The sequence below is a fragment of the Barbus barbus genome (genome assembly GCF_936440315.1).
Source record: "Barbus barbus genome assembly, chromosome: 28".
Lineage (NCBI taxonomy): Eukaryota > Metazoa > Chordata > Actinopteri > Cypriniformes > Cyprinidae > Barbus > Barbus barbus.
The window spans coordinates 24,744,354-24,772,302 of NC_136756.1; the positions used below are offsets into that span (position 1 = coordinate 24,744,354).

Sequence of the window (27,949 nt, forward strand, 5' to 3'; positions counted from 1 at the left end):
CACCCCCTCGGATTTTCTGAGCGCGTCGAACGTCAGGCGGTTCAAAGAGGAGCAAAGATGGCGGACAACAAAGGCCAAGATTGTACGGAGAGCTCCGCGAATATGGAGGTAGAGGCTTCGGGAACGGAAGATAACGGAGACGGCGGCTCAAAGGAACCAGACGCGGTGATTTTAATCGAGACGGAGTCGAAGGAAGGAGCAGACGAGCTCAAGTCTCAAGAGACCGTTCCCCAAGCGCTGACGACATCCAGCAGCGGCGACGGCGGCGGAGCTACAAACGGGACCCCAAATACCGAGAGCACCGAGCCACCGCCGCCGTCCTCCTCCTCCTCAGGAGACAGCACCGCCGCTGCCGCATCACCCGCTCTCATTAACGAGATGTCGCCTCCTCCACCAGCATCCTCGACCTCCTCTTCTTCAACCCCTGCCGCCCCGATAAACCTACTGGATACGTGCGCTGTGTGTAAACAGAGTCTCCAGAACCGCGACTGTGAACCCAAACTCCTGCCCTGCCTGCACTCCTTCTGCCTCAAGTGCATCCCGCAGCCGGAGCGAAAGATCACCATCCCGGTGCAAGGGCCCCATGGACAGGACACTCGTATTGGTAAGTTAGGAAAAGGGAAGTTAGTTAGCTTCGCCAGTTCTGTCCCCAACTATCCAGAAAACAACCATTGCTCAACAGTTTAGACATGATTGCATGCAGTCAGTCACATACATGTGAGATCTCCAGCTTGGGTTTGGTGTTTAACACCAAAAGCTGTCAGAATTGACTGGTTAACTACGGTTTAGCAAGTCATGTGAAGTTAAAGATTACTAGCAGTATATTCTCTGTGTGCCTATGGATGCTGTAACCCAGGGGTTTTCAATCTTTTAGATGCCTTCGACTCCCAAATATGCGCAAAGGACTCCTATTTGATAGGCATGCAGTCATATATTTTTATGCTTATAGACCTAATTTATACCATGGTAAAGGGCAGCGGCTGTTTGCACTAAGTGTAAAAATACTGCTATTTATACTATTTATTGGAAATGGTGGTAAAATATTATTTGGAGCATTTTTAGTTTCTGTTTAGTAACAATTTATTTTTCCCCGTACTCACCATAGTACTGTACCCATGTTCATTCATTCATTTTTTGCATTATTCATTTTAAAATATTAGGCCTAATTTGGTTAAACCTTGTATTTTTTTACATTCTTTCATGCAACGTACTACTAATTAATTCTTTGTTGCAATTTATATTGTTGCAATAATTATGCTTGCATAAAGCAATATATACTCTTGGAGATCTTGGATGTGATTGTTTTTGTCGTTGCAAAATGTAAACCGTTATTGCACAGCTGTATATTTAAAGTTAAATATTTGTATATCCAACTTTATTCACATGCATGCAGTACATTCACGTAAAGCAATATATGCTTTAATGCAAATCTAAAATGCTAAATTTTTTTATATCACAAAATCTAAACTGTAATAATCGCCCAGCTCTGATCTGCTAAATGCGTCTATAAGGCACGATGTTATAAATGTTAATATTTTCTGTAAAGCTGCTTTGAAACGCTGTGCATTGTTTAAAGCACTATGCAAATAAAATTGACTTGACACCAGCAAGCAGTCTGAAAACCCCTGCACTAACCAACCATTACATACTAATGATAGGTTGTCCAATTAACTAACCTTTCAACATAGTCAGCCTGGTCTAAAGTTGATTAATTTGATGTAAATAGGATGCAATGATGTTGCAGCGTCATGCACGGTCAGTCAAATGATGTGACGGGTGTCAATCTGAGTGATAGCAACCAGATTTGATCTTTTCTCAGTGGACAGTCTCAGACTGTTGCTGGTCTAGTTTATGAGACATATGGCCCTGATGTTTTGACACATCATTGTCTGTGTACTGATGATCAGATTTGGTGCTGTCAGTATGTTTGTGCCATAGGAGCCACCTAATGTGGTTAACGCACGAGGTAACTGAGGATGGGATAGATCTTAGCTCATGTTGTCATTCATTCCCAATGGTTTTCTTTGACAATGCACACTGTGTCATCCACAAATGCTGCGTTTTTTGCTTGTAAATGAGGCTAGAGGCAATGCTGTGGTGGTTGATTTGTGATGCATGGCTTAGTTTTAGCGTGGTTTGTTGGAGCGTTATCACTGTATTGTGTCATTGGTGCAGTATGAAATGATCAGCCTGACTTTTTGGTCAAGCATTTGCTTTGCTGTTGACTCCTAAGTGCAGTGTATTATTCATTATGCTTGCTTTTCTTGTAATAAGTTAGCGCCATGCACTGTAGTTAATAATAGATGAACTCTGCTTTAGCTCTGCATGTAAAGCTATTTTCATTTTTTGTGTGTTTATTCACCTATAAGGGATCACTGATGTATATTTATAAGCCTAAAGTCTTTAATTGATCTTTAAAACTCTTCACTTCACTGTTATTACTGAATGCGGTCCGATGAATATGATCATATCGGATCAGTGCTCATTACACTGCAGAATCAGTTCCACTGAACAGAAGTATTAAAATTGAGGACAGGTTCAGTGTATGATGTACGATTTGTACATAAATGTGTTTTTTTTATTTGTATTGTTAGGCTTGTTTGCTTTGATTGAATAGGCTACACTGGGTGTCGCATAACATTTTTAATACAGACATGAATCCTATGTTTTGATGATCCCATGATTGATTAGACGTAGCCTAAACTATTATCTTTCATAAGATTCCAATTTAGTGGTCTTTGCCGTCTTTAATGTATCCAAAAATGAAAATCCTACAATAGCTAGGGTATGTTTCTATCTACCTTTTATTTATTTATATTTTGCACATTTTGGAATATCACTTATGGATTCGCATAAACATAAATCCTTAAAAACCGCATAAACGTATGCACTCAACTGAGTAGATAGACGTTTTATCCTATAAGAAAAAAATGCACAAACACATTTACCGAATAAATTCTTTGTCATCAAAGTATTTCTGTATAATTGTCTTACATGACTTACATTGCATTCCCAAACAGCAGGTATCCACCTCTGAAAGCAATGACTGCATTTATTGTGTTTCGTCTGCTCACTCTGAGGCACAAGTAGTTCATCATATATGAAAATTGTTACGTGGCTTCTCCTACTTTTCTTGGTGATACTTAGTCCCAGTTTATTAGGAAGTGACGATTTTGTTCTCTTTGGCTTCGCAAATGTTTTATGCGATATTCCAGTTTTGCGCATAATTAAAATTTGAGTCTTTGGATTGAAACAGCTAATGTCAGATTTGGGACATACTCTTTTGAATTTATATTCAATTCGTTGTTTTTATTTATTAACTGATTTTAATAGGCAAGAACAAGTAAAAAAAATAATCTCAGGCTTATTTATTGCAATTTGTTAATTCCTCAATCTCAGTCATTCAGTCCTGTTAACTTTTCTTTTTAAATATATTTTTCTAATAAATGGAATATGTAGATAGAAAGAGAGAATAGATAGAGCTAGTGTTAGATGGTCAAGTTATTATTACAGTAATTAAAAAGAAAACAAGGAGATATGACAGAAAAAGAATATAGAATGCTGGCGTAAGTAGGTCAAGTTTTATTTTGTTTCTTTATAAATAAAAAGAAAATTAATAGATGGAATAGAAATAAAATAGTTATTTAGGATTATTCTACAGTCAGGTTTTTTGCAACCTTCGCTTTTTAATTGTATAATTTATGTAATTGTATAATTTATTTATTTTTTTTGAAGGAAGTCATGGCTGTTAATTGTTCATTTCTGAACCATTGATAACAAGGATGCAAATGTGAAAAATAAGATATCAACTCATAATATTTAATTTGATGCTCCAAAGTGGATGATCAGCATTTTCTGAAGCTTAAGAATTTCAGAAAAATTAAATGTTTACAAACAGTCATCATTCTGTAATATTTTTTAGTATTTTGCAATTTTTCCTTTTTTTTTGGGTGTATAACGGATGCCCTAAACTTGAGCTTTATTATTTGGTAGTTTACTCATCATTTATTTGGATCAGTAATTGAAGGGCTCCTTCACTTGCCAGGTTTGTTTTGGGCTTGTCGTAGACGTTTAATTAAGGTTCAGGGGGTGGTAACTCAGAGTTTACCAGCGTGACTCATCACAGTAACTGACTGAGAAAACGCTGTGACACACTTTGCTGCTTGTAGAATCTCAACAAGCACTTTGTTGTAATCTAGCATGTTGTCCAAGTACAGTTGTCAAACTGTTATTCTCAGCTTGACTGTAGCCGTCTGCTCTGTTTGCTTTGCTTTGAGATAGTTCATGGAGACTTTCCTTGGTGTCCAGGGAACATAAATCCTTCTGAAGAAATGTAAACACAGCAACCAATTTTTGTCAAAAAACAGAATGTTTATGAAATTTAACAGCTCACAACTAGCCAAAATTTCCATAATGTGCTCTAGTTTGTTAGTACTATGATATGAATGTTGTGAATTTTGCTAGATTGAGTTAACAAATCAGTTGTGTTATAAACTTAAAAATGTAACAATCCCCCATTTTGATCTCAAACATAAATGTATCATATTAAAAAGAGTGGTTCATAACTCATGGTTTTGAATAGTAAGGCATTGCATATGAATAGATGTGCCTTAGGCAATGCATCGCTGCCTCCAGTTAATATCAGTACAGAGTAACTCAGCTGTGAGTTGCACTGTGTTTCAGTGCAGTGTGTCTCCAGCTGCTCTCACCAGCCAATCATCAGCGGGGGTTTTGCAGCTGGGTGCTTAAGGGAAACCAGCTGAAAGCAGTATGAGCCAGTGCAAACTGGCTCAAACCGGTTTGGACTGGTTCTAGCTGTAGCTTTGTGGGGGGATTGATGGGCTGTCAGGGAAAAGAGGTGGGGGGTGTTGCATGTGATGGATGGGGGAGGGGCATGTCCAATCACTCAATATGTTTTCAAATTAAATTAGGATAGAATTAAATTAGTTTTATGAATAGATCATTATTTGTGGTGAAATGCTGCTGCAAGACGCACACAGAGAGCTGCAACGGATGGCAATAATGGGTAATAAAATTTCATGAATTATTGATTGATCAAAATCCCTTTTTGGATTTTAAATGCATAAGTCGGCGGCATTACTGTGTATGTCTTATGCACTTTCAGTAAAAAATTAAACGTTCCCTATAGGAAGGTTTATACATGTGTGTGTATTCATTAGAAAAAAACCTCTTGAAGCCTATGAATTTGTATCTTTTAATCTTAGGTTGCATGATTTATTAAAAAACAAAAGTTTACACAGTGCCAGAAAGAAGTCACCAGTTTACTTGTTGATTGATCAGTCCAATCACATTGCTGTTCACCACTTCAGATCTTTTCTTTTTCTTACTCGTTGTTGTTAAATACTTTTTTCAAGATTTTTCTTTCTAGTTGTAAAAGCTTTTCCATAACAATTAGAAATGTCATGATGGTCAGCTGCTCTACTAGTCCAAGTAGTTTCATTCTGTTTCACTCTGTTTAGTTGTTTCCAAATGCCAGAATGTGTCTTAAATAAACATCTGAGCTGGGGTCAGGTGAACGTGAAACCAGGACCTCCTGAACACCGAAAAGTCAACTAGTCATTCAGACAACCCACTATTTAAAAAAAAAAAATATATATATATTTGTAAATAGAACCTGAAAAATGTACTCCTGGACCAACACGATTTACACTTATATTATGAACCAAGCCATTGTTTACAATTTCATTTTTTTTTTTTCTTACTTTGTTTTCCTGTAATATCAGTTTTTGTCTAGGGATTCAAACGAGGACTGTTTAAATATAGTTGCATGACTCTCCTATATAGTATACGAGGATGAAGCACTCTTCTGTTTGTTTCCAGACTTTTCTAACTCTGTGTTGTTTTTCTTTGTTCCTTTTCATGTTTTTGTGCAGTGAACGTCATGCGTTGCATGGTGTGCCATCAGGATTACAAACAGATTGACATGGTGGACAATTACTTTGTCAAGGACACTTCAGATGCAACAAGCACATCAGTGGAGAACTCTACACAGGTAAGCCCCTTTCACACAGAGATTCCGGAAAATACACGGGTAATGTGTTGCGGCAATTGTTACCGGGTCATTCACACTGCCAGTGATTTTCTGGAATCTGTGCGCGCGTTCACTAGGGCTGGGTATCGTTCAAAAATTTTCGATACCGATACCTTGAGTTCGATACCGGTTCCTGAACGATACTTTTTTCGATACCAGTTTTATGAAATCAGTTTTAATAAGATTACATTATCTCAAAAAACTATTTTTTTTAGCTTGTTGATATTTATACAGACTCAAAGCCTCATCTCCTGAGCCACTGCACAAAAGGAACAAAATATATCCAACACAATAAATAAATAAATAATTTTAATAAAGTTCAAATAGTTTTCAGTTTACACATCTGTTAGGCTACGTTTACATTAGTGTGTGTTCATTTTAAAACACATAGCTCAGACAGAATCATCATTTCTAGGTTGTTAAAGACTTCAAGAAATTTAAAATCTTCATCCACTTTCATAAGTGGGTGTTTTATTTTCTTTCACCATATGTTTTATTGTTATTAAATTCTGGTGTAGTATGTCTAATTATTTGAATGCATAATAACAACTTAGTTTATTTAAATGTATTCTTAAAATAGCCTTATGAAATGTTTTATTTTTCTTCAGAAATTCTGTGTTCTGTATCTGGTTTTCAAATGAAGACATAAAACATTAATTTAATTTATCTTTAAATTGTTGAAAATCAAAGTTGATTTATTTTGGCAAACAAAGGGGGGTTACTATTAAAATTAAAACATGGAATAACTGTTGTGTGATCATTACTAAAAAAAAAAAAAAAAAGTTTTAATTTAAATAGTAGCCTAGTATTAGCAGTGCTGTCTGCTGAACAATATTAATATATTTCTGCAGCAGTCTTCCAAGTTAAACCGAACTTTTATTTTGACGGGTTGTCTGGAATACCTTTACAGTTCTGTGTGTATATATGACCCTAGTTTTACTCAAATCAAACGGTAAAATGCTCATGAAGTGACTCTCAGAGCAGGTCTGGAGATGTTGTTCATGTGTTTATGTCCTCATTTACAGAGGCGGCAGACGCTGAAATGACCGCGAGCGTCACGCGCGCTTCAGTCTGTGTATAATAAACAAACTGTGCGATATAGAGAGCAGACTGCTCCGTGCGCTTTCGAAACGCTTTTGCGGAGGTCAAACACTGATCAATCAGCGCCGCGCCGCTTCTAGTCAAACACACCTAGTGCTGCAGGATTATTGGCTCACTGACGGTGATGAGATTAACCCCTTAGGTATCGAAATTTGGTACCGAACGACAAGACGTTTTTCGATACTCGGTAGTATGGAGGCAATTCGGTCGGTGCCTAAAAAGTATCGAACTCGATACCCAGCCCTAGCGTTCACACACAACCCGTAAATGTTCCGGAATGACACGTGACGTCATCATGTGACATATATAATGCGCCGCGCACCATTTCACTAAACTGGCGAACGAAAAACAAGAAAAAAATAAATAAATTGGCTTCAGCGCGGATAGTGAGGGGCTTCGATCGCTGCTTCATTCCAGTTTACACATTTTTCGTTGTGTGAATGTTGATCTGTCTTCAAAACAGAGTCGCATGATAACGCGCGTCATCAGCCTTTACGGCATTTATCCGGCTTTTGTTCACACAGCGCTCTTTCCGGGATTGAACTCGGCAATGTTACTAGGTCCCCAACCCGGGATTGGTCCCGGAATCAATCCCGGGTTGTGGTTGCGTTCACACAGAAGGCACTCTGGCAATTTTCCGGCAATGTTCCGGGACCAACGTGCAGTGTGAAAGGGGCTGTAGTGTAACACCTGCATCTGTTCTTGACATCAGTCCTGAAATGGCTTTTAAACAAAAATTTTGCGTTAGTCAAAAATGCATTTAAAATAGCAATTAAAGCAAGTATACTGTAAATGTATTTTAGAAAGTAATTTTTTTAACTGAACTAAAATAGCTTTTAAATCAAATTGAAAACCAATGAATCAATTGGTATTCACACCCCTAGCTTAAACTTTGCTTTATTAGCTTGCATGCTATCGTTCATCAATTTTTGAGTTTTAAGTCAATAAATCAGTCCTCTGTTCATTATTTTAAGAGATGTCGTTATTTGTTTGCTCTGTAACAGGTTTGCACCAGCTGTGAAGATAATGCCAGTGCCATTGGATTCTGCGTTGAATGTGGGGAGTGGCTCTGTAAAACCTGCATTGAAGCACATCAACGGGTCAAATTCACTAAGGACCATAAAATACGCAAAAAAGAGGACGTGTCTTCTGGTGTGTGCTATGAGCTAATTCATTTCCATGTTCAATTGCTTATATTTGCTAGGCAATTGTGATATGATTGTTTTTGTTACGCTCAAACATTCAGCTTTGGTTTAGTGGTCTTGTTGTCGTTTGGATTTTTCAGCAATGCTACGGAATATCTGTTTTGCACATTTAGCAGACTGAATCGTAGTACAGTTGCTATGGAAACAGGCAGAGTTTTGAGTGAGTCGCTTGCTCAGCCTGTACTGTTTTCATTAAAGCTAACCCAATTAGTTTCCCTCATTTTGATTGAGTTTGGCAAGGGGCATATGAGAACATATGGCAGTCATAGACTGGGAGAATAGAGGGTAGGGCGAAGAAATGAGCAGGAAAAGATGAATTTGACTTAGGTGGTTCTGTGTTGCAGAATCGGTTGGGACGTCAGGCCAGAGACCTGTCTTCTGTCCGGTACACAAACAAGAGGCCCTCAAGCTGTTCTGTGAGACATGTGACACTCTAACCTGCAGAGACTGCCAGCTACTTGAACACAAAGAACACAGGTCAGCTGGACCACGGTGTTTCCAGTAACCACACACCATCAGCTTCATAATGATCATCTTCATCTGTATTAAATCATCTGGCACTGTATGAAAGCATTTTTGAGCAAGAAAATTAAATGAAGCGAGAGCACAAAGCATTTTATTAAAGGAATAGATCATCCAGAAATAAAATATAATTTCAGTCTTGCAGACAACAGTTTATAGCTCCAGAAAAGTCTGAATAAACACACCATACAAGATAATCTTCACCTCACCTCTCTCTTTTTTTTTTTGTAGGTACCAGTTTCTAGAAGAAGCCTTTCAAAACCAGAAGGGCATCATTGAGAGCTTCATGACTAAGTTGCAAGAGAAAAGAAACTTTGTGGAGTTTTCTGCATCTCAGGTGCAAAACAGGTAGGACTTCTTTTGCATATTTACCATCAGTCTTATCTGATGAATTTATAGATCTTGTTTTTTCTACTAAAGAAAAGTGCCTGGACGTGATTGAATGATTGTGTTTTATGCCCTTTTTATGAGTAATTGATGTAAAAAATGTGATGTATTTTGTCCCCCTTTTTCCCCTTTAGAATTAAAGACGTTTCTGAGACGCATAAGAAGGTTGAACATGAGATAAAAATAGCAGTCTTTACTCTCATCAATGAAATCAACAAGAAAGGCAAATCTCTACTGCAGCAGTTGGAGGTACGAATACAGGCATCAAAAAATACTTGATTTCTGAAGTCAACAAGTCTTAAATTCTATTTAAAAGAAGTTTGCATGGACAGCTAAGACAACAAATAACTGAAAAAATGGACACTCTTAAGTGCTTGTGTTTATACAGCCATGCCGTGGTATGTTTCAGAAGCAGCTCTCCTCGCTGCTTTGCTAAAGATACACATCTGCTGCTCCTTCGATTAAAAATAATGGCTATATATTGATTATATACCAACACCAGTCATGACTCAAGAGGAAAAAATTACGTTTTAGTAGCATAACATCGGTTAATGGAAACGTTGTTTCGCAATGTTTTTTTTATTGACATTTATAAAATATTGCAAAGTTTTGCGCAAATCTGTAATGGAAATGCACTTATTGATAGAGGGATTAATGTGTATGTAAACTGGATCAAACGACAAAAAAACGCTTGCAGACCATTCAGTCAACCTTTACAACAAAACAAGGGTTTTAAACTGGGGACCCATTACAACTTTAAATAAAACAGTGCATTCAAAAGAGAAAAATTGAAAAGCTCTTTATGCAGAGGCACAGATAATTCAATTTAGATGAAAGCATCTGCTAAATTAATGAATGTAGATAATGTGATGCGAGTGTATTCAAAGTTTAGTTGTTGAATCGGCATCACTAAAAATAACAAGATTTCAAGATGTCATGTTTGTGGTTTATGCATATTTAACATGTGGTAACACATGGTCCAGTAAATGATGCATTTGTTAAGAGATGAAATCTAATCCTGAGTGGTTGCATTGGAGCTACATGGTAATTCTAATGTAAACAGTGATTTGTCTCAGCTGACCATTTGGGATTTTAATCACCTGGAATGCATGTCAATACCTGGTGCAAACAAAGTCATTGTTTTTTTCTAGCAACCACCTTGTGTGAATCTTATCACATGCTATAGATCTTGCAAATTGTTTTGGAGGATTATTTTACTGATGGTGTGAATTGGAGCAAAACTGGTAGGGTATGAACAAAATTACATGAGTTTAGAAATGGATGATGCAAGACAGAAGTATGAACTCCTCTGAGCATGATACAACGATGTATCGACATCTGAAGGACAAGAATGTCATGTTCAAGGACGAGTTTGGACGCTGAAGAATAGATGGAGCTGAAAGGGGAGGTGCTGCTTATTAGACGCCTACAACACTGTCCTTCAGGGCTCAACCCAATTTAGCCCCAATTGACCCCTTTTACTCCACTTCACACCAACGTGTGATGAATCGAGCCCTGCAGATGTCACAGTGTTTGTTACATCTTCAGGGAGTCTTCACTGTTCTCGTCTCAGAACTGATAAAGCCCTTCAAGTGTGGTGAAACTTTAAGCAACGAGAGTCTATATTTATGCCTGGTGTTAATGTCCATTTCTGGTGATCCGATCACAAGTGGACAGCACAGACAGATCTTTCCCTGGTATAAACGTGTCATTGTGACTGCTTTTTGATTTTATGAGAACTGTCGTGTGACTCCAGACATCAGAAACTGCCCACATTTAATTTCCACTGACTTAAGAGCAGAGCAGAACAGTGAGATAACTGGCGACTTTACTGCATGGATGCAGTGAGGTGGTGGTACAATGAATAAAATTCTCAATTTTTAGATGGATGGAGTATAAAGTGTGAAAATAAAGTGTGCTGTACATGGAAACAGGACATACATCTGAATGTGTCACATTACCACTTTTCAGTGTAAACCAGTTATCTTGTTGGAAAGTAAAACTTTGAAAAATTAAGATTAAGACATTAAGATGTAACAAAATATAAATATTACATGAAAAACAACAAAAAAAGGTGTTTAAAAAAAGTGAAAACTTGCTTTGGGACTAACTGAAATAAGTCATAAAATTAACAAAGCAAAAACTGAAAAACAAATTTAATCTAAAATGAATTAGGTAAAACAAAATCTAACAAAAATGACCAAAGCGCATTACAGAATTGCTAAAACTTAAACTAAAATTAAAATGCCAATTCTAAATACTTTAATAAAAAAATAGTACTGTCAAAAATCGTATCCAAAATAAAAGTTTTTGTTTACATAATGTGTGTGTACTATGTATATATAAATACACACATACAGTACATATGTTGAAAATATTTACATGTATTTTTATATTAATTTAATTTCAAGTTCAAGTTGAGCTTTATTGTCATTCCAGTACATGTGGGGACATAAAGTGGAACGAAATGTCGTGCCTCGCAGGACCACGGTGCTACATAAATACAGACATACAACAATGAAGTAAAAAAACACTATAAACCTATACACAACTAACCTACTGACAGATTTAACTATAAGTATACTATATATAAATATTTACCCTATACCAGGGGTGCCCAAACTCTCTCCTGGAGGGCCAGTGTCCTGCATAGTTTAGCTCCAACTTGCCTCAGCACACCTGCCGAGAAGTTTCTAGTATGCCTAGTAAGAGCTTGATTAGCTGGTTCAGGTGTGTCTAATTGGGGTTGGAGCTAAACTATGCAGGACACCGGCCCTCCAGGACCGAGTTTGGGCACCCCACGGACTGACTGAGGTCTTCCGGTTAGAAAGTCCAGGATCCAATTACAAAGGGAGTTGTTAAGGCCCAGCAGGTTTAGTTTATTTATGAGCTGTTGTGAGATTCTTGTGTTGAATGCCGAGCTGAAGTCAATGAACAGCATTCTAACATAGGAGTCTTTATTTTCTAGGTGGGTAAGAGCCAGGTGGAGGAAATTGCATCGTGCGTAGAGCGGTTTGGACGGTATGCAAACTGGAGCGGGTCGAGTGTGTTGGGGAGGCTGGTTTTGATGTTGTGCATGACTAACCTCTCGAAGCACTTCATCGTGATTGGAGTCAGTGCTATGAGACGGTAGTCATTTAGACAGGACACAGGTGATTTCTTTGGTACCAGTATGAGGTGTTAAAGATATCTGAAAGCACATCTGTCAGCTGTGCAGCACAGTCTCTCAGAACACGGCCAGGTATGTTGTCAGGACCCGCAGCCTTGCGTGGGTTAATCCTAGATAGGGTCTTCCTTACGTCGGCTGGAGACAGACAGAGCGCCCGGTCGTTGGGAGGTGTGGGCAGTTTTTGTGCAGGTGTGTCATTCTGCATTTCAAACCGTGAATAAAAGTGGTTGAGTGCATCGGGGAGGAATGTGTCCTCATCACAGGCCTGTGGCGGGGGCTTGTAGTCAGTGATGGTCTGAATGGCTTGCCACAGGCTCCGTGCGTCTCTGCTGTCTGTGAAGTGATTGTTGATTTTTTGAGCATATGACAGTTTTGCATTTTTAATGCCACAGGACAGATCGGCTCTTGCTGTTTTGAGGGCTGCTTTATCTCCTGATCTGAATGCTTCATCTCTGGTCTTTAGCAGCCCACGAACCTCTGCTGTCATCCATGGCTTCTGGTTTGCACGTGTGGTGATGGTCTTGGTGACTGTCACATCATCAGTGCACTTTTTGATGCAAGCAGTCACAGTTTCAGTGTACTCATGCAGGTCTGTGTGGTTGTTGTAGGTGGCTGCCTCTTTAAACATGTTCCAGTCTGTGCACTGAAAGCAGTCCTGTAGTGTTGAGGTAGCATCATTTGGCCAAATTGGTGATGAGTTTTTGAACCGGTTTGAGAAGTGGTCTGTATGCTGGGATTAGCATAACAGAGATGTGGTCCGAGTACCCGAGGTGGGGGCGGGGTTCAGCCTTGTAAGCGTTCTTTACTGTTGTGTAAACAAAGTCCAGTGTGTTGTTTCCCCTTGTTGCAAAGTTCACATGTTGGCAAAAACTTTGGCAAAACTGTCTTTAAGTTTGCGTGGTTGAAGTCACCGGCTATGATGAAAAAGCCGTCGGAGTTATTTGTTTGTTGTTCACTGATGGCGCTATACAGTTCACGAAGAGCGTCCTTAGCTTATCTTATATTATATATAGATATTTAATATATAAACATAACATTTTCCTTAAATATATACATGCGTGTATATATATGTATATGTATATGTATGTGTATGTGTTTGAAGCGTTCCTCAGAGATTTTGGTCCATATTGACATGATAGCATCACGCAGTTGTTGCAGATTTGTTGGCTGCACATCCATGATGAAATTCTCCCGTTTCACCACATCCCAAAGGTGCTCTATTGGATTGAGATCTGGTGACTGTGGAGGCCATTTGAGTAAAGTGAACTCATTGTCATGTTCAAGAAACCAGTCTGAGACTATTTGAGCTTTGTGACATGGTGCATTATCCTACTGGAAGTAGCCATCAGAAGATGGGTACACTGTAGTCATAAAGGGATGGACATGGTCAGCAACAATACTCAGGTAGGCTGTGGCATTTAAACAATGCTCAATTGGTTCTAAGGGGCCCAAAGTGTGCCAAGAAAATATCCCCCAAACATTAAACCACCACCACCAGCCTAAACCGTTGAGACAAGGCAGGATGGATCCATGCTTTCATGTTCTTTATGCCAAATTCTGACCATACCATCTGAATGTCGCAGCAGAAATCGAGACTCATCAGACCAAGCAACAATATTCTATTGTCCAATTTTGGTGAGCATGTGCGAATTGTAGCCTCCGTTTCCTGTTCTTAGCTGACAGGAGCGGCACCCGGTGTGGTTTTGTGCTGCTGTAGCCCATCTGCTTCAGGGTTCGATGTGTTGTGCGTTCAGAGATGGTATTCTGCATACCTTGGTTGTAACGAGTTGTTATTCGAGTTGTTACATTTCTATCATCTCTAACCAGTCTGCCAATTCTCCTCTGACCTCTGACATCAACAAGGCATTGTCCACACAACTGCCGCTCACTGGATATTTTCTCTTTTTCGGACCATTCTCTGGACACGGAGAAATCAAGAGTTTGAAAACCACCAGCGACACCAGCAACCAACAACTACCTGATCGGCTGAGAAAACAACAGTAGTTGATGGCAGACAAATCATAAAAGCTGTGAAAATTAACCCTAATAGACGTGTCTGTAAAATCACCAACAACTTCCAGAAAGTTGGGTTGATGCTCTGACAATCTACTGTCCTCAGGAGACTTTGACACAGAATTACAGATGCTACACAGCAAGATAATAGAAAGGCAAGATTAGAGTTGGCAAAAAAGCACAAAAGTGAGCCAGAAGAGTTTTGGAACTGTGTTTATGGACTGATAAGATGAACCTTTATCTAAGTGATGGGAAAGCAAAAATGTGGAGAAAAAAGGGAACTGCAAATGATCCCAAGCATACACCCTCATCTGTAAAGCATGGTGGAGGTGGTGTCATGGCATGGGCATGCATGGCTGTCTCTGGAACAGGCCCTCTCAACTTTACTGATGACTTAATGTATGATGACTGTAGCAGAATGAATTTGGAAGGGTACAAAACCATCTCGTCTACCTATATTCAAGAAAATGCCACCAGATTCATTGGGAAGTGCTTCATATTGCATCAGGACAATGACCCAAGACACCCTGCCAGTTCAGTCAAGGAGTTTATAAGGGCAAAGAAATGGAAAGTCTTAGATTGCCCAAGTCAATCTCCAGATTTAAATCCGATTGAACATGAATTTCACCAGCTGAAGAGGAGAATAAGGCAGAAACTCCCTAAAACAAGTTGTCTCATATTCATCTTTTAATCATATTTGCAAATATCTTGACTCCACAGCCAACAGAGCAATTTTGTTTTTACTGTTCCAATACTTATGGAGGTATATACACTGTATATGTGTGTGTGTATATGTACATGTACATAATACATATACACAGTACACACGAATATTATGCAAAAAAAAAAAAAATATATATATATATTGGATGCGATTAATCGTTTGACAGCACTAATAAAAAAACAATACTAAAATAACACTGGTGATTTAGTTGAGTTTTATCTAGTTTTGTTGTGCACAAGCCACATGTCTAGTTTGTGTTGTTCTGGAAACTGATCACAATTATCCTGCCTCTCTGCATCAGTTAATGTTAATGGTTCCTAGTTTGGCATTAGAAATTTCATAATTTTTAGGGTCAGAATTTGTTTCATTTCAGTCATTCATAATATTCTTATCTTCCCTTATCATTCCTGCCATCACCGTGTAAAGAGTGTGACAAAAGAGAGGAGTATGAAGCTGCTCAGCCAACAGAGGGACATCAGCTTCCTGGCCCAGCAGCTCATCCATGTTCTCAACTTCACCAACTGGGCCATCAACAATGGAAGCAGCACAGCCCTGCTCTACAGCAAGAGACTGGTCAGCCTTATTTCTTTTACAAAAACACCTGTTTACTTTTCTTTTAGGTTCTGTTTTTGCAAATGTGTCATTTGTATTGGCACTACACCTCCCAACAATATCAGTTCTGTCTTTGGAGATTCCACTTACACTATTTCAAACATAACTACTTCCTTCATTTTATAGGATGTTGTTTAATCAGGAGCTGGACCTTGCTGACATCAGTTGCTTAAATGGCATTGCTATTGTAGACTCTTCTCTCCTTTGTGTCTTCCCTCATTTGCTTTTTTTGGATTTTCTCAACACTGTAGATCACATACCAGCTGCGTTTCATTATGAAGGCCCGTGTGGACCCAGTACCTCAAAGTAATGGAGCAGTCCGCTTCTTCTGCGACCCCACCTTCTGGGCCAAGAATGTGGTCAACCTTGGTATTGACTCAACACTAACTATACTTGTAGCTGAAACCTGTTTTTATAGCGCACTGAGAGCAAAAGCCCTTTTGCACCAAGTTTAAATGTTCACGAATACATTTTAAAATTAAACATTGTGTCTGAAATATAATTCTGCATCTTTTTATTTTATTAAACATTGTTTCTGAAATATCATACTACAGTATTTTATTTTTTATTTTATTTAGTTTTTTTAATTACTGCGGCCAATTTTAGTGTATTGCATTTTGTTTCGTTTATATACTTTCAGGTGCACTGATGCCTTTTCTCCTTTTTTGCCCAGGCAATCTGGTTATTGAAAAAGTGCCACATACTGCTCCTCCTCCCCAAATGATGGTCAATCAGCAGATCTCTCCCAGTCACAACCACCCAGGTAAGCACTCAGGACAGATCAACCTGGCCCAGCTGAGGTTGCAGCACATGCAGCAGGCTGCAATCGCTCAGAAGCACCAGCACCAACAGCAGCAGCAGCAACAACAGCAGCATCAGCAACAAATTCAGCAGCAGATGCGCATCGCCTCACAGATGTCACAGCATCCCAGACAAGGAGGTCCACCACAGATAACCAGTATACAGCAACCGGTAATTTAGACATTAGATCTTTCCTGCTTTTCCACACGTCTGGTTTATTTTGGACCAGTATAGATGTGCGGTTTCACTAGGAAAGCTTGTAAAGCTGGAAAACCTGGTTGACCAGCTCTGTTTTTCAGTGAAAGTTGATGACCATTTAAGGTCTTTCTGGTTCAGCTATATTTGTCAGATGAACACCGTACGATTTGTTCAGCAAAGTTTTGTTTATTCTTGTACATATTTGTTGATTTTGAAATTATAGTCATCCAACATGTTTATTCCTGATTGTATGATTTGTTATTCTAAGGGCCAGGTTGTCATTTCTTCCTCTGTCTTGCTTTTCAGCCACCAAGGCTCATTAGTATGCAGGCCCTCCAGAGGGGTGGGGTTAATGGCTCCTCCCACATGTATCCACCTCATCACCTGCGCATGGTATCCGCTCAGAACCGCATGCCTTCAGCGCAGCCCCGTCTCAATGGGCAACCGTATCCTATGATGCAGCCTCAATTACAGAGACAGGTCAGTGTAGAGACTCTAGCAGGTCCATGATAAAACCCCAAATTTTAAGATGTCTCCCTCTTCCTTCTCTGTTTTTGATCATTTTAGAAATATATCTGCCTCGTGCAACCCTAATTTTATTATGTCTGAAACACTGTGTATGAAATATCATACTACATTATTTATGAATGATTTACTTTTTTTTTTTTTTCTAAATTAAGAAATTATTATGATTGAGGAGCGTGAGCATTTCTGTTAATGACACCAACAAACATTAGCTCCTGTAGGTCACATGACATAAAGTCCAGGATTGGAAACTTAAAAATATGAACGGTGTTAAATTATGAACAGTTTACTTTTGAAAAATATTTGCTGCATATTAAATATTTGCTGCATGTATGTAGAATCTATATAACAATGATGTAATCATTATACGTGACAGTGTACTGATATTAATCTCATGTATGAAAATAAAAGTTTTTATATATTCTTAATATTTCTATATTTTAAATGGTATAATTTTGTTTAAATGAATGTAAAATGTACTATGTTCAAATAAATAGGTTTTAATATAAATACTTTCTAATAAATACCTATTAATATAATTAATGAAATAAACATTTCAGATTATTTATGTATGTTGTTACATACTTTAAACAGCCAGTTTTAACACATACTGTCATTATTTGAATAAGTAGCGAGTAATTTCCTGGCGCTGCTTACACATTCTTATTCATACTGTAATTATATTTATAAAGACATTCAGTGTTTTTAATATAGAGGCTTAGGGTTTTCAGATGTTGTTTTCTTTATTTTTGTTTGAGAAAACAATTATTGAATTGTCTTGCCTTTTACACAGCACTAATATAAACAACACATTCCACATTCAGAAAAAAAGTCAATGTACCTGCTTTAGGAATGTATTTTTGCCATTTTCCAACACCTTTCCCTTTTTTCCCCTCATAGCATTCCAATCCTGGGCATGCTGGGCCCTTCCCTGTGGCGTCGCTACACAACATTAGTGCAGCCAACCCCACCAGTCCCACCAGTGCCAGTATGGCCAATGCCCACATTCACCGTGGCCCCACAAGTCCTGTTGTCGCCCCCATAGAGCTCATACCATCAGTCACTAACCCCGAAAACCTGCCCTGCCTGCCCAACATCCCTCCTATTCAGGTAAGTTACTTTTGCATTTCCTTAGACTGATTGTCAGATGATTGGATGTTGTGGAATGATTTAGTGGTTACAGATCTGGCCTGGTAACCCAAAGGTTGTAAGTTCAAAGCCCAGAAAGCGTGATCATGAGGATACAAATCTAATAATCAGGTGGAAATGTGATAAAGGACGTAAATGTAATAACATTTGGGCTTAAATGTAATAAAGCATTTAAATGTAATAACTTTTGGGCCTAAATGCAATAAAGGTTTTAAACATAATTAGGTTTAAGGCACCTAAGGCAACGAGACAAAGACAATCCCTATGTTTGGATCTGCTATTATTGTTTTTTTATATAACAGACACTTCCTTAACCGAAGCAAAATTAAACAAAGCTGAATTGATTTAGAGCTCATGTGTTGCAAAAACTAATTTTGTTTTTGTCATTTTCAGCTTGAAGATGCTGGTTCGAGCACACTGGATAACATTCTCAGTCGATATATTTCTGCTAATTCATATCCTGCTGTTGGCCCCACCAATCCCTCACCGGGACCTTCTACACATTCCCCAGGATCCTCAGGTACTTTCTGGGTGAATTTTTAACATGAATTGTTTAGATCCAAATGTTCGTATAAATTAGCATACATTTTAAATAATGTCAATAATGAATTATTCATGCACATCAGAATTTGGTATGTATAATATTTATATATGCTTAATATATTCCATACACGTCTTGCTCTCGGTACTATATGGCATAAACTCCTTTCCAACCAACCCAGGGGCCAAGGCTGTGCAAGTTGTCGGGCTTAGTGCCTCTGGTTCCGTATGGAAAAGTCTCCCATCCAACCATATGCACCAACCCTGGGGCTCAGGCTGCATTAGCCCCACGAGCATTATTAATGCCATATGCTACTTCACCACACAGCCCTGTGTGCCAATCTCGCCAACAACTCCAGCTAGCATACACATGCATTGCTGTGCACCAGTGTTACGATAACTAAAACTATCAAAAAAAACATTTTGGTAATTGAAATAAAAAACAATTAATGGATGAAAAACATTAAAGGTTTAAGCTAAAATTAGAAATGCTTCCATGGGAGCTATCTGAGATGAGTTTAAGTACTAAAAATACTAAAACTGCTAAAAAATAAAAAATAAAAATGAGACGAGCGCAACAAATTTACTAAAAGTAAAATTAAATGGGAAAATATAAAAGCAAATTTAAAATATGAATAAATACTGTTATATAAATATGCTTTATATAAATAAATCTTAAATTATATAATAAATTATAATAAATAATGTAATATAAATAATATTAATGCCATTGTTTAATTTTTTTTATATATATTTAAAATATTATTCATATCACTGCATTTATTTTAATTTTCTTTACAAAGCCTTAAATTAAATCAAACATTTGTAAAGGATTTATATGATTCAAAGTGAATACTTAAGTTTATTAAATGCAATTTCTTATGACACTTAATTGACATCCCATGTCAGCTATAACCATCAGCGTATATTAAGTTGATAATTTAGCAATTTTACTAAATTCTGATTAATTTAGCATTTTGTACCTCTTGGAAATTGACAAAAATATGCATTATTAAAACTTAGGCTTGTCAGATTGGTTTTTGCCCTCAGCTATAACAAAGTCTGCTAAATTGTTAATTTTCTAAAGATTTGATTCTTTTCACACACTCTCCGTGTCTCTTCTTCTCTAGGTTTATCTAATTCTCACACTCCAGTTCGTCCATCCAGCACGTCAAGCACGGGCAGCAGGGGCAGGTCAGCTTCACATTTTCTTTCTCAGCCATTTAAAGTTTCAAAAAATTAATATTCTTGTTTCTGTTCTTGCACTTGTACAGTAATATCAGCAGTTGTTAATTAAAGCTTAGAAACTGTATATCTGAAAAAAGAGGCATTGAATGAAAAATGATGCGTCTTCTCTCTTTGGTTTTGTGTGTGGGTACAGTTGTGGGTCAGCTAGTAGACCTGGGACGGGGAACATGGCAGTCGACCAGGTGAAGGTCAAACAGGAACCGGGAGTTGAGGAAGAATGTAGCTATTCTGGAGCAAGCGTCAAAACGGAGCGCTGTAAAGATGGCAGACGGAGTGCTTGCATGGTATTTATCTTCAGCTTACAGTTTCTTTCAAATATGAATTAAAAGTTTATTTTTTTCTTCTTGGTTCTAAGAGATACAGTTTGTTTCATGTCACACAATGTCTTTCTGTTGCTCTTCTTCTTCCTCAAACCAGATGAGCAGCCCAGAAGGAAGCTTAACTCCCCCACTTCCCGTCCTCGGCTCCGTGTCCACTGGTTCAGTCCAGGACATTTTAAGAACACTTGGTGAAAATGTTAAATCTGAACCACAGAGCGATCAGCGCTCATCCTGTACGAAGCCAAACTCCAGCGCACCTCTAACCAATGGGACCACTGCATCAAATGGTAGTCAGCAGAGGAGTACCGCTAACGCCAACAGCCAGACCACTGTAGGAAAGGAAGATGACCCAAACGAGGACTGGTGTGCCGTGTGTCAGAATGGAGGAGAGCTGCTGTGCTGTGATCACTGTCCTAAAGTCTTCCACATGACCTGCCATATCCCAACACTCAAATCCTCTCCCAGGTAAAGAACATGGCTTTAGTTATACAGATGATGCAACACATTTAATTTGGCATTAATGGTGTTATTGTGTTGTACATCTGGGTTATGGGTTTGAACCCTACAAGGTGCAATCGGTGAACTATTAGTTCACTAATAGTTATTCATTATCTAAATGTAGGAAATTCCCATTAAAGTGGAAGTGAAACAGTCGGTCAAGTTTTCATTATTTAGTAAAGTTGGTATCGCAACTTGACTGGCTGCTTAATTTCCACTTTAAAGCTGATTGTATATTAATTTACATTTTTATATTTACTAATCATAACGGTCTAGTATTGTATTTTTTATATATATATTTTTTTGTATTTTTATTAAGATGCCATCAGTAGCATTTGTAATTATGACTTGTTTTACTTCTTAAATTATTTTATTATTTATTAATATATATTCAATTTACCCATTTTTTTTTTACATTTGTTTAAAATTAATTTTATTATTTTTATTTTTAAGATGCCATCAATAGCATATTCTTTTATTTTATTTAAAGATTTTCATGTCACAGATGACATTTCCATTCATAAATGACTAATTTTTATTATTTTATTTGTAACACCAGTGACAAATTGTCATAATTTTCTAAGATTCTATCAATAACATTTCATAACATATCATGTCTTAGCAATCAAGTTGCACATATGGTTAAATGAAACCAAAGGCACTGAGCAAGCATTTACAGTGCCAATGAAGCTAGCATAGCCTTTCATTTTCATTTAGTCATTTAGCAGAAACATTTATCCAAAGTGACTTACAAATGAAGACAACTGAAGCAATCAAAACCAACAAAAAAGCAATAATATGGAAGTACTGTGACAAGTCTCAGTTTGTCTAATAGTCTCTAAATCATTACACATAGCAAGGTTTTTTTGAAAGAATGTTTGAAAGAATAAAATAAAAAAATAGTGTGCTAGTGTTCGAGGGATATTTTTTACAATAAATGAAAAGAAAACAAGGTGATTGAATAGAAAAAGAATAGAGAATGCATTGATATTATACCACCGTGCCCACCGGGGAGGGTTGGCTCTAAAAGGGTGCGGTGGTATGATATCAATATTAAATTGTTGTTAATTATTAAATTTTAAATATTTTTGGTCAGCTTGTTAGACCTTGCACGAATACTTAACTCAGGTAAACAAAATGAGTAGAGAGATAAATAACTGACCAATTTGTTTAGCCAACAGAGAGGTCATTTGTGACCCTGGAGCACAAAACCAGTCTTATGTCGTTGGGGTATATTTGTAGCAATAGCCAAAAATACATTGTATGGGTCAAAATTATCAATTTTTCTTTTATGCCAAACATCATTAAGATATTAAGTAAAGATCATGTTCCATGAAGATATTTTGTAAATTTCTTACCGTAAATATCAGAACTTAATTTTTGATTAGTAATGTGCATTGCTAAGGAATTAATTTAGACAACTTTAAAGGCAGTTTTCTCAATTTTATTTGCACCCTAAGATTTTCAAATAGTTGTATCTCGGGCCAAATATTGTCCTATCCTAACAAACCATACATCAATGGAAAGCGTATTTATTCAGCTTTCTGATATACAATTGACACTTAAGACTGGTTTTGTGCTCCATGTTTCACATTTACATATTGTGGTCATAAAAGTTCAGTAGCGTAACAGCTTGTAGGTCAGAGAGAGGGTGGAAATTCTTAACCTACATTATGACTGTTTGTGGTGCCAGAAACTTTGACTAAGATTAATAAATGGACTTCAGGGTAAAAACAAACATGTATGAATGTTTTAAGGTTTTAATTCCTTTTTGTGTGTTAAATGATGTTATACCTTCTTTCTGCTGCAGTGGAGATTGGATGTGCACCTTCTGCAGAAGTCTCACAAAGCCAGAGATGGAATACAACTGTGATGACGATCCACCCAGTAAGAAGGACATGAGTGAGACGGCAATGAGTCCGGAGGACCAGCGAGTGAGTCACACTGAGAAACAAACACAATCATATTCATCAAATGAGGGAACTATGGGGAGCACATAGTACTTTACCCATAATTGGTAGATTGGCCAAGATTGCTTTTGAGGACACTTGTGTGGTTTAATTTATCCCAATACTTCATACCAGACACTCTATAAATTATGCACAGTATATTGTTTTGACAAACAACATTTTTAAATATTTGCTTAAAATGTGAACCTTAGTGACCCAGCAATCAGATATGTTCCACAAAGCTTCTCCACCAGAGTTCCTCATTAATATATTTCAAGTTTTTGTATAACTGCAGATTGTTAATGCTTCTTCTCTCCTCTTCCTGTATTTTTAGCGTTGTGAGCGCTTGCTGCTGCATGTGTTTTGTCATGAGCTCAGTACAGAGTTTCAAGAGCCTGTTCCTACATCGGTGAGTTTCCATCAAGCCCACAATATCCTCATTTCCCATAAATGCAGACGTTTCTGCTGAAGTGTTCTTAAAGGGCAAAGCTCAGATGTGTAATTGGACCATTGCTCAGTACGAGCGGTAATATTTAATTGCTGCCTCTCTGCTAGGTCATTAACACTAATGCAATAAAGTTTCTGAAACAGCAGCATCGCTCACATGCACATCTGTAGTGACTCCAGTCATCTGTTTTCAAACATGTATTGAGCCTCTGGGCCATTTCTTGCTGTTATTTTTCATAGTAGGATTATGATTCTAGTGTAATTACGTTATTGAGTGAATGCAATAATGCATCAGGCTGATGGGTAATAACAATGATTTTGTTATTTCATTGGATTTGGTCTTATATACCCCCTCACTTTGCTCTTTCATGTCTACTTCAGTCCTTGGCTCTGTTTTAAAACCTAGTGAGCTCTCCTGCTGTCTACAAGGGGAAGTGATGTCATTGTTGTCAGATTTTATTCCTGATATGAAATGTAATTTAAATGTCATATTGACAAACAGATTTCAGTATTTCCTTATTAATAATATATAGAAGCTGTACTTGACTGGAGGGTACTAATCAGATGGCCGCCAAGCAAATTGCCTTCTGTCCGTATTCTAAAAATGTATGGGGTTTTTTTCCCCTTCTGAGCTGAGCAGTTATAGTATAATTATTTATATACTATTATAGTATTAATATTTTGAATCAGCTTTTATATTTTAAATTTACATTTTAGTTTTTATGTGGCAATGTCATTATTAGTTTTTTATTTTTTTTATTTAACTTTTTATTTCTTATTTAATTTAATACTTGCCAAGGCAACATTTCTAATTTTGACTGTTTTTGTTTTTCATCTAATATTTGATTTTTCAACTTCATTTCAGTTAATGAAAATGATTTTTAATAGTTTTATGTGATTTGTCATTATCTTTGTGGTTCTACTTGATTTTTATTTCTGTTTTATTTGAGTAATTTTAGTATTTGTTTTATTTCTTTATAACTTAAAAACATTTCTAATTTTTACTTTTTTTTTAAAGTTTAAGTTTTTCATGTAACATCTTATTCTGGCTTCATTTCAGGTAATGAAAATGAGTTTCAATGGTTTTACCTAACAACACTGAGAAAGCGGAGCTTGCTGCAATGCATTATGGGCCTAAAACACAATGCTGCCTATGCTTTTGGCTAATACTGTTAAATAGTATTAATAGTAGTACTGTTTCATTTGGGATGCGCACATAATACCTAAAAATTATCCCCATGTTCAACATTATTATTTTAATGCTGAAGCCTTGATTTCTCTCCAGGTACCCAATTACTATAACATAATAAAGCAGCCTATGGATTTGTCCATGGTAAAGCGGAAACTGCAGCAAAAAGATCATCTGCATTACAGGAGCCCTAAAGAGTTTGTGTCTGACGTGCGCCTGGTCTTTAGCAATTGTGCCAAATATAATGAGGTGAGTTCGGGGCATGTCCTTAACCTGTGTGGGGGTGCGATGGGAAGTTGCATGTAAGAAACGAGTATTTGGAGAGATACACTAAAGCAACACAGCATGAGAACATGTGATGGATTTGCATGAGTTCACTGCCTCTTATGGTCACCAGTACTAACTATTAAAAGAATGGTTTCAGTCAAGCTGAGCATTAAGCAGTAGCTGGATGTTGAGCTTGTGTTTGTCACAGGGCTAACACACTTTGATGTTTCACGCCATTGAAGGGATGTTTATTTTAATGTTGCACAGTGTTTTTTTGTATGATGCATTTGATTATTGTTCAGTATTTTTATTTGAACAATATAAATGACAATCAAATGCATGATGTGAATGTCAGTTTTGCAGTCATCCACTGTTTCTGACATTCATTCAAGACCCCATGAAGCAAACTCCATGACTTTTTGTATTTCCTGTTAATAGGAAGTTTGGGTGGGTCTTGATATTTATTTATTTATTTATTTTTTTAAATTGTCAACATGCTTCAAATTGCAAGTTTTGCTAGTCGCAATAAGGAACATTCTCGTTCTAAAGAATAAGTGCAATTTCTCAGCTTTTTGCACTAGCGTAATATTGATAACTTTAAAGCAACCATACCTGGAGTAAAACTCATTTTGATTTCACGGGGTCTTTTTGGAGTCTGTATGTAAAGTGTACATGTTTAGAGACCGTGAAACTGTAAAATAAAACTAAATGGCTCTGATGCGTTCAAACTCGCATCCTATGTGCACAGCTTATTCAATTTCAGTTTTTCATATCTTGGAAGCTATTATTTCAGTACCATTGAGATACTAATATAGTTTTTATTAATATTTTGAATCCATTTTTATTTTAATTTTAGTTGAAGTTTTAGTAATTTTGTCATTTTTGGTAGTTTTTGTAATGAAAATGGTTTTAGTCTCAGTTTGTCAACTAGCCTATAATAACCCTGCCAAGATACGTTTTTGTCATTTTTACAATTTAGTTGATTATGAAAGTTTTGAGTGTTGTTGTGTGTTGATGTTATTGACAGCAAATCTCAGTCGTGCCATTAATTTTACATCTGCAACAACTGATATTTGAAATGCAGTGGCAATACATAAATCAAATACGCAATTATTGCACACTGAATGTTATAAGGATTTTTGGGCTTCTATTTTACAAAAGGATGTGTTCGTCCACTTTAGGTCATTTCAGTGGATGGATTTGTTCTGTTTGGGGTGTCCGAGTTCCTCACAGTGGCCACAGTATGCTTGAAATTCACAAATGGGGTGTTTGTTGTGGGGGAAAAATAACTTTAACAGTAGAAACACCCTTGTTATGAACTGTAGCACTGCTGTTGTGATGATTTCTAGGGTTACTGAAATGTTATTTCTGTTTGAAGATAACCTGTAAAATGTGGTAGACATGATTGTGGCATTTATGTCAAAGAAGCACGTTATTATGAACTAATCCAGAATGTTCTGTAAGTTTTCCATCCATTTTATCTGGGTTGCATTTAGTTTTTGTCATTATTGTTTTTTTTTTATTAATATGTTAAGGCAAATCCCCCTCTAGTTTTTCTTCCTCTTGAATTTATAGAGGCCTTCTAACTGAAAGACATTTATTATGAGCAAACCGAAAATTGTGCTCCTTGAACATTTTTAAATACAGATGAGGCTGTGACCTCACTGTGTGGATGGTATAAAATCTTTCTTCCCCCCTTTTCTTTTGTATTTTTTTTTTCTCTTTTTTTTTTTGGTGGTGTCGTTGCCCTTTTTAGATGTCTCGAATAATCCAGGTTTATGATGAGGAGAAACAGAGTAATGTTCAGGTAAGATGTTTCGTACACCACACCGATGGGTTCAGCAGTGCTGGCACCCAAAGCAGCTAAAATGGGAGTTTTAACCCTTTCTGTGCTTCTCTCCTCCTCCTCATCCGTTCATCCCTGGGCCTGCATTCCACCTGCTCTCTCCTCGCCTTTCCTCACATTTCCACACTCTTTCCCCTCTCCTCTCTCTCCTAGGCCGACTCGGAAGTGGCAGAGGCGGGCAAAGCCGTGAGTCTGCATTTCGAGGAGAAACTGCTGGAGATTTTTCCCGACCAGATGTTCCCGGTTGTCATGGAGAAGGAGGTGCGAGTGGAAGCCGATAAGGATTCGGAGGACGATGACGTCGTACAACCGAACCCCAAACGCTTAAAAGTGGACGCTGAGAAGCTGTTGCACATCAAGTGAAAAAAATGAGGAAACGTCTGCGAGAAATAAACTGTCTTCCTCTCAAGCTCAGTCTTATTCTGCCCTCTGAAGGGCGGGATAATGCTGGAACTGATGCGATTCAGATGCTTCGTTTATTTCATGTTCTCCCAAACCCTGACGATCCATTGTACATACAGCGTGAGGACTTTTAAACGTGCATTGTGGACGTTGGCTTCATCATCGAAGGATCGATGAATGAATTGTTGGGTGTCGATGAAGACACTTGTACAGATTTAAATAGTCTTGTTTTGGTCTGATTTAGTAAATAGAGTTTTTCTTTTCTTTTTTTTCTTAAACTATGAGTTATTATTATTATTATATTTGTAAATCTATTGTGAATGATACTTTATAAATGATACTCATCTCTCCCTTCTGTTGTATGATAAAGTTTATCATATATGGTCCACCTGCATGTGTATTTTCTTATTCCTACAGCTGAAATCCCTTCAGTAGGAGAAACTTTGATTTTTATTTTCAATAAAACGGTGACTTCTGGTTTGTTGGAAAGTTTAATCGCAGACCCTTTAACTCAAAAGATGCATATTAAATGGGTGTCTGTGCCACCTGACAAGCCAATACAAAAGTACTTTGAACAAGCATGGTTTATTTCATTCCAATAGTATTGCCAGTGTTATGTTTAGAATAGCCTTAGATGCTGAGTAAATGTTAAAGTGAACTATTTTGAACTTTTTGTATTTTCCATTCATTTGAAATCCAATTAAGTTAAACATTTTAATATTTAAAAAGGCAGTGTTATGCAATTATAAAATCCTCTTCAATAAAATATCTCCCAAATTCCCTGT

At 37.3% G+C, this 27,949-nt stretch overlaps 1 protein-coding gene across 1 annotated transcript; it reads left to right on the forward strand.

Moving 5' to 3' along the window:
• Positions 1 to 8: 8 nt before the first annotated feature.
• Positions 9 to 27,949, forward strand: LOC306848465 (E3 ubiquitin-protein ligase TRIM33-like). The gene is made up of 20 exons (XM_079383027.1): positions 9 to 604; positions 5,895 to 6,013; positions 8,158 to 8,305; positions 8,703 to 8,835; positions 9,112 to 9,228; positions 9,402 to 9,516; positions 15,600 to 15,746; positions 16,037 to 16,154; positions 16,459 to 16,757; positions 17,091 to 17,264; positions 18,210 to 18,419; positions 18,852 to 18,978; positions 20,129 to 20,192; positions 20,380 to 20,530; positions 20,664 to 21,031; positions 22,875 to 22,998; positions 23,348 to 23,422; positions 24,746 to 24,898; positions 26,673 to 26,723; positions 26,916 to 27,949. The coding sequence occupies exons 1-20, from the start codon at positions 58 to 60 to the stop codon at positions 27,123 to 27,125; spliced, it is 3,450 nt and encodes a 1,149-aa protein (XP_079239153.1). The 5' UTR covers positions 9 to 57; the 3' UTR covers positions 27,126 to 27,949.